The 6934-nt window shown below is 41.4% G+C and overlaps 1 protein-coding gene across 1 annotated transcript in view; it reads left to right on the plus strand.

Annotated features, from left to right (window-relative positions):
• SNW1 (SNW domain containing 1) overlaps window positions 1-6476 on the plus strand; it is a gene marked incomplete at both ends in the record, with an annotated part of 13608 nt that extends 7132 nt beyond the window's left edge. The window contains 9 exons of the mRNA XM_010141531.1: window positions 182-277; window positions 370-476; window positions 1302-1406; window positions 1500-1569; window positions 1900-1965; window positions 3229-3345; window positions 3655-3796; window positions 5462-5558; window positions 6359-6476. Coding sequence (XP_010139833.1) covers window positions 182-277; window positions 370-476; window positions 1302-1406; window positions 1500-1569; window positions 1900-1965; window positions 3229-3345; window positions 3655-3796; window positions 5462-5558; window positions 6359-6476 — 918 coding nt within the window. The remainder of the gene's footprint in view (window positions 1-181; window positions 278-369; window positions 477-1301; window positions 1407-1499; window positions 1570-1899; window positions 1966-3228; window positions 3346-3654; window positions 3797-5461; window positions 5559-6358) is intronic.
• Between the last annotated feature and the right edge of the window lie 458 nt (window positions 6477-6934).

A 6934-nucleotide genomic window follows, 5' to 3' on the forward strand; every position in this document is an offset into this window, starting at 1 on the left:
TATATTTAAAAACAGGGCTTAAAGCCGACTGACAGATAGCTGTGTGTTGCCAGGGAAAGTGTCAACAGATTTCTCAAGCTTTTTTTTTCAAGAAAATAGTATCATCTAGGCCTGAAACATTTTCTTTGTACATAACGTTTATTCCTATTCGCCAGCAGTAATGAAATATAATATCTTCCAGGTTATTTACAGCAAATACACAGACCTTGTGCCAAAAGAGGTCATGAACGTGGATGATCCTGAACTGCAAAGACCAGATGAAGAGGCAATTAGAGAGGTATTACATGCACTGATGCATCTAGTTGTCAGTGGTATGTTGTATGCCTTGCGTATCCAGTGAGATGCGTACTCTGGTATTTTTGTCTTCAGATAACAGAGAAGACAAGAGCAGCCTTGGAGAAATCAGTCTCCCAAAAAGTTGCAGCAGCCATGCCAGTTCGAGCAGCTGACAAACTAGCCCCTGCACAGTACATTCGGTATGTAGTGCTGTGGTGTGCGTAAGATATTGTTAGATATAAAACTGATTAAAATTGGGATATTCCTTGAATTTCTGACAACAGAAATTACTCCTGAATTCTGATCTTCTGGAATGAATATGAAACTGCCTTATGTATTTTGAATTAACCCACTAATGATAATCTTGTTTGAAGCGTGGTGAAATATATCTTAACATGTCATGAGTTGTGGCACTTTTTGGAGGGGTTATTGTTTTAGCAACAAAATAGAGATTTGTCAGGGATGCTGCCCTGAGAACAGAGTCTTTACTGGGAGTTTCAAGTCAAGCCAAGGCATGTAAGAAAGTTCTTCCCTCTGTATGAAATGAGCAGTTGGAAAGAATTGGAATTACTAGGAGGCCAATAACTCATTTATGACAAATTTCTGTTGCAAACACAGAAAAATTCCATGGCAGGGTTAGACTTGGCCTGAAGTGAATTCTTGAAAAAATACGTGAAGAGGTTCTTAATAACCAGTAAGTAGTCACCAGGGATTCACAGACGTAGGTGAAGAATGTTGTGACATGCTCTGTGTGCTCTATTAGTTTGTTTCTTCTGCATTAGAATCTAGGTTGAAACAGGGGAATATAGCCCTGGGAAGATACCTTCTGTCTGGTGAAAGCGATTCTCTGCGTTCAGTCCAGGATCTGCGCAGTTACCTGCTCCTAGCATTCACAGAGGAAAAGTCTTAAACTGCTGGGGATAAAATGAAAATGCAGCTAGAGCAGGGAACTGAGTGAAAATGGAGGTAGGCAAGGAATATCTAGCTGTGTGCAGAGAACTGAGTGCTTTGATTGTTTTATTCAGATACACGCCATCTCAACAAGGCGTCGCTTTCAACTCTGGAGCAAAACAGAGAGTTATTCGGATGGTGGAAATGCAGAAGGACCCTATGGAGCCTCCAAGATTCAAGTAACTATTCAAAACTTGTTCATGGCAAATAGGAGATTCAGAAATATATTTCCTTATAGTATGCTGATTGTAATTGTTTTCCTAATTATTCAGAATTAACAAGAAGATTCCACGTGGACCACCTTCTCCTCCAGCACCTGTAATGCACTCTCCTAGTAGGAAGGTATGAAATGCCATAGCTGTTCTCAGTTTTGAATTCTAGATGGGGGTCACGAATTCTGTTTTTGATCTGGTTCATTTCTGTGCACCTTCTCCTTACTGTTCTTGTGATGTGATGTAAGTGATAAACTTGGTGCCTGGTGCAATCCTTTTAATTTTTTCTTTTGGGCAGTTCTGAAAGTAGCTCTCTCCAGGTAAGAAGAGTTGTATTTTTTTGTAGCAGTGTCTTGAACTTTGTTTCATTTCAATAGCCCCATAGCTGCCTTTGAGAAAGAAAACAGTATTTCCTTTTGCTATAAATCTAAAGATTACTGTGCTTCTTCTCTTAAATCAGATGACTGTGAAAGAGCAGCAGGAGTGGAAAATTCCTCCGTGCATTTCAAACTGGAAAAATGCAAAGGTAATTATGTTGTCATAAATTCATATTTCTAACGTTGCACCGTGCTGGGAGACTTCTATGAATGATTTAAGCTTGAATAATACTGGTTTTAAACCTCTAGAGTTAGGTAAACTGGCTGCTTCCAGCGTGGAGAACACCTAATTGTAACAACTCCATTTTTCTCTCTTTGTCATATAAGGGTTGTCAGACTGACAGGCCTGTAGGACCGTGAGAGAACGTATTACTCTGTGCCAGAGATGATGCATTTTGAGAGGGGAGGAGGTGGCATTAGTTAAAATCCCCGTAGTAGTGCAGTATACTGAGTCTGAAAGCAGGGTCTCTAGAGCTCACAGAGTAAAGCCGCCTAAAGTGAAATAGGGAAGGGTAATTCACAGAGAACCAGACGTGTTTCTCTTTAACACTGCAGTGCAAATTTCTGGAGAGTTCTCCTTGTTGCATTCTTTCTAACTAATTCTAATTAATTTTCATCACTGGTTTTTATTCTTTGTTTGAGTATGTCCTGTCCTTTTGATTTGCATCTGCCAGTAAGTTTACGTTCTGAGAGAAGGGAGAATTTGTAATTCGCTGCAGTAACTGGTCTAATGGCTCTCAGACCTACCAAGCTGTTACTGTGAGGCAGCCTCTTCAAATGGAGGAAAGAAAAGCTGCATGTTTTGATATTTTTTTTCTACCCCAACACAGCTGTATAACTGGGACTGATGCTTATTAGTAGATTAAAATTTAGGTTACAGATGCTAAAACTAAAGGAAAAATTTTGTAGAGTTCACTAAAGGATCTTAAAATATAATTTATAAATAATTTTAGGTTTCAGCTTTTGAAAACAAAATTGGCATTTAATGTCTCTTACTTTTGCTGGCAGCCTTGCCCCTTTTTCATTTTGAATCAGCTAACCTCTTAACAGGTATGAAAACAGTTTTTAAGTACTAGTGGTAGAGCAGTTTAGAGAGTGGGAAAGCTATTATCTGCAGTTCTTAACACAAAGCACAGAGTGGACGTTACCGATCAAAAACTGTTGTTCGTACTAAGATGTATCTTGAAGGGAAATTGTGATTTGGATGTGGGGGGCGTGTGGAATAGGACCAAAGCTTAGTGTTACCTGGTAGCAGTTTGAAGTACATATTAAGGGGGTCCACTGAGGCCTATTAATGATGGGCTCTGAGTTTTGTGTGTGGTTTTGTTTTCTTGCACAATGAATATAATGATGTTTGTCGATACACATAATGTTAGTTTCTGTGATTAACTGCCTCTCTGTTTCCACTGTAGGGTTACACCATTCCATTAGATAAGCGTCTGGCTGCAGATGGCAGAGGATTGCAGACTGTTCATATTAATGAAAACTTTGCCAAGCTTGCTGAGGCTCTCTACATAGCTGACAGAAAGGTCAGGTGGTTGTTCAAGCTGTTTGTTCCATGTGGTTTTATCATCTTTGTATGTTTATTTCCGTGGGAAATCAACTGTGAAGAGACTACAGCTGTTTGATTTGTCCTGCTTATTGTAAGAGATAACATCTTATACCCAGTATCTTTGAAACAGTGGGTCAGCATGCATTAAATTATGGAGGTCATGGATCTTGTTTCTCAGCTCTAACTGCTGTGGCTGTCTGGCTTTGAACTTCCTTTCTGTGGCTTGATTCCTGCCTTGTTTACTGGATAACTCCATGACAGATCTGCTGTTGTCTTATGTGTGCAGGCTCGTGAGGCCGTAGAGATGCGTGCCCAGGTGGAGAGGAAGATGGCTCAGAAAGAAAAGGAGAAACATGAGGAAAAGCTCCGAGAAATGGCTCAGAAAGCCAGGGAGAGAAGAGCAGGGATCAAAACCCACGTTGAAAAAGGTACGTTTCTTTGTTATTAAGATGCTGTGGGGTTTTTTAGCTCTCTCTGAAGTGTGGGTTTGGAGAAATAATCCAAGAACTTACACCTAAATATCAACTGTAGTTTCTAAGCATAACATCTGTACTTCATGTTACTGGTTAATTCCCTGGCTGGTTTGATGTGGTCCAGATTAGAACTTCCCAGCAGTATGTCAGTGTGTACAGGTTTAGGACATTGCTGAGAATTTCGTAATTATTAATGGATCAGTTCCAGTAACTGTCATGGCTTTCACGGACTGTTCTAACGTTTTGGTTTTTTTTTTTAAGAAAAGGCTCGTTGCAGATGAAGAGTAACTTGGTTTACAAGAACTAAACCATCTTTAAGTTTTCAAAGATGGTAAATGCAATATTCTGTCACTTGCGTTGTTATAACTGGTCTTGCAGGACTGTTGGCCAAAACCTGCTGTCCTAACTAAATCATAACCCTTGTGGTAAATCTTACCTAAGTTTTGATTTAAGTGACACTTCTAAGATCAAGATGCTGAACTTACAGAGCAGTTAGCCTCTCTCTAAAGGGTGGAGGATCTGGTTGTATAATGCCAAATCCCACAGCTGGGATGAACTAAACTTCCCAACAGGCTGAGGACTGGCTGGCTGAAGAGCCAATCTGTTGGCTCTGAATCTTGGAGTCCTAGTGGTCAGTGATGCTAAACTTAAGCCAGTGTGGTGCCCTGGAAGCAATAATGCTGAGGGCATACTAAGCTGCATCCCTAGGAGTTTATCCAGTAGCTAAAGGGAAGTAATAATTTCCTTTTACTGGTGACCTGTTAGACTGCATCTGGAATACTGTGTGCAGGTATGAGCCCCCAGGTACAAGACAGGAATTCAGTGAAGGGTCATCAAAATGGTCAGAGGGCTAGAGTGTCTGCCTAGTCAGGAGATGCTGAGAGAATGAAGTTTGTTCTGCCAGATGCTGTGGCTTTGGGGGATCTAATGGGAGCTTTGCCCTGTGTACAAGGAGATCATCAGAGCTCTCCACTAAGCTGCATAGTGGAAGAATGAGACAGTGGTCAAAAGTGGAAGCAGAAGGTTCCAACTACATGTGAGAGAGAAATTTTCACCGTGAGGACAAGCAGCAGTGAAACAGGTTGTCCAGGGAGGCTGGCAATGTCTGTCCATGGAGGCTTTCCCCACCTGAGTGGGCAAAGCCTGAGCAACTTGGTTTGAATTCGGCATTGATCCTTTTGGCAGAAGGTTGAACTAGAAACTCCCTTGCAGCCTGAGTGATTCTCTGATACTGAGTCAACAGAACATTCTTCAAAGCACTTAGATGCCTGGCTGTTTGAACGGTATTTTTACACTTAAAAGTATGGTACGGTGATCCGTAGGTGTTCGACGATACTCGTTCCCAGGTGGATGGGTATTCTGAGCTCTTGAAAGTTGAGGAAACAGTTGTCGGATATGCCTCCTTTAACTCTCTTGACAAGGACAGTGAATTGCTTGTGGCACAAGGAAGCCGTGGGTTTCCATGTGTTCGGTTTGTTGGAAGCGTAACATTTTAAATACCGCTAAGGGTCACTTTTCTGTAAAAGCACACTGAATTGAGTCACTGTGCCAATGCCCGTGGCACAGTTAATTCAAACTTCAAATATTTGCCTGTAATGAGCAATCTTGCCATTTGTTCAGAGGATGGAGAAGCTAGAGAAAGAGATGAAATCAGACATGAGCGGCGCAAAGAGAGACAGCATGACAGAAACCTTTCCAGGGCAGCCCCTGACAAAAGGTGAGTCATAAACGAAAGCTGGTGTATTCCCACGCCGGCCCTGGCTTCCCCGCTAGGAAAGCTACTACACTGGGCTTCCTCTCGCTTGATGTCAGTGCCTCAGTTTGACCTTGTGGAGATACTCACAGGTGTGAAGCACTGCTCATTCGTTGTATGAAATGGTGCTACTGTGTTAGCATACTGCAGTACTCGCTTCCAAATTTACAGTTCTCCAGGTGAATGGGGGAGGGGGGCAGTGTTGGTTTTAAGTGGCTTTTGCTGTACTAGAATTTCAGTATGTTCAGATTTAGGAACATGTTGACACCAAAGGTTGAAACGTAGATCCTGTAACTTCAAGTGAGAACCACAGTATCATTAGTGGCTTTGTTTCTCGTAGCTGTCGATTTGAAGTAAATTTAAATTTATGAGCGTGGGCTGAAGTATCTTATTTGCCCAAGCCAGGGAGATTTCTAAGCACAAATGGTTTCTGGAGGCTTAAAATCTCAAATACCTTGAAATTAGATTGTGCAGCCTTCCCAGAATGTATTACCCTGGTTCTTGCAAAAAATAAATATGACATTTTAGACCAAGTCAGCTTGATGTAAATTGCGGATAGTGGAAAGCAAATTTAAATGTCATGCCCAGCTGAACTTAACTTTGCCAGGAGACGTATTTTAAATGTTACCTAGTAAGGAAGAGCAGCAGTCAAAATGTGGGTCCTGAGGCAAATTGCCGTCAACTAATACAGGATCAAGTTGCAGTTGAGCACGTCAACAAATACGGTTTACTGACGTAATGAATCTTCATTTTTTTTAATTCAGGTCAAAGCTGCAGAGGAATGAGAACAGAGATATCAGCGAAGTTATCGCCCTGGGGGTACCCAACCCCAGGCCATCCAATGAGATCCAGTATGACCAGAGGCTGTTCAACCAAAGCAAGGTAAAAATACCTTTTCACGGTTGTGTAGCTTTCCGTGAGAACATGTTCATCCTTCTTCTTTGGTGGGTGTGGCTAGAGTACTAAAGAGACCCTGTTCTTGTGGTTGGTGTGGGTACGCTCGGAAAGAAGTCTCTACGTAACTGCTCTGGATCTCTTTTATCCATAGCTGGTGCAAGAAAAACGGAATACTCTGAATGTATAACTGGATTAAAGTGTGTTTGTTGTGGTTTTTCTCACTGGGGAGTGGGAGGAAAGAAGCTGTTTTGCCTTCAAGCTGCAGCGACCTCAATTTCTTCTTTTGTACAAATGTACTGACCAAATACAGGAAATCTGCTCTGAGACAGAAGCAAGTAAATACTTTCTATTCCCATTATTGCTTATGTTAAAAATCCTTCTGAAGATATAAATAGTTAACAGCAGCATTTATTTTCCCTGAACTTTACACTATTCAGAGATGA

This window comes from Buceros rhinoceros, unplaced genomic scaffold (assembly GCF_000710305.1).
Source record: "Buceros rhinoceros silvestris isolate BGI_N320 unplaced genomic scaffold, ASM71030v1 scaffold16288, whole genome shotgun sequence".
Classification (NCBI taxonomy): Eukaryota; Metazoa; Chordata; class Aves; order Bucerotiformes; family Bucerotidae; genus Buceros; species Buceros rhinoceros.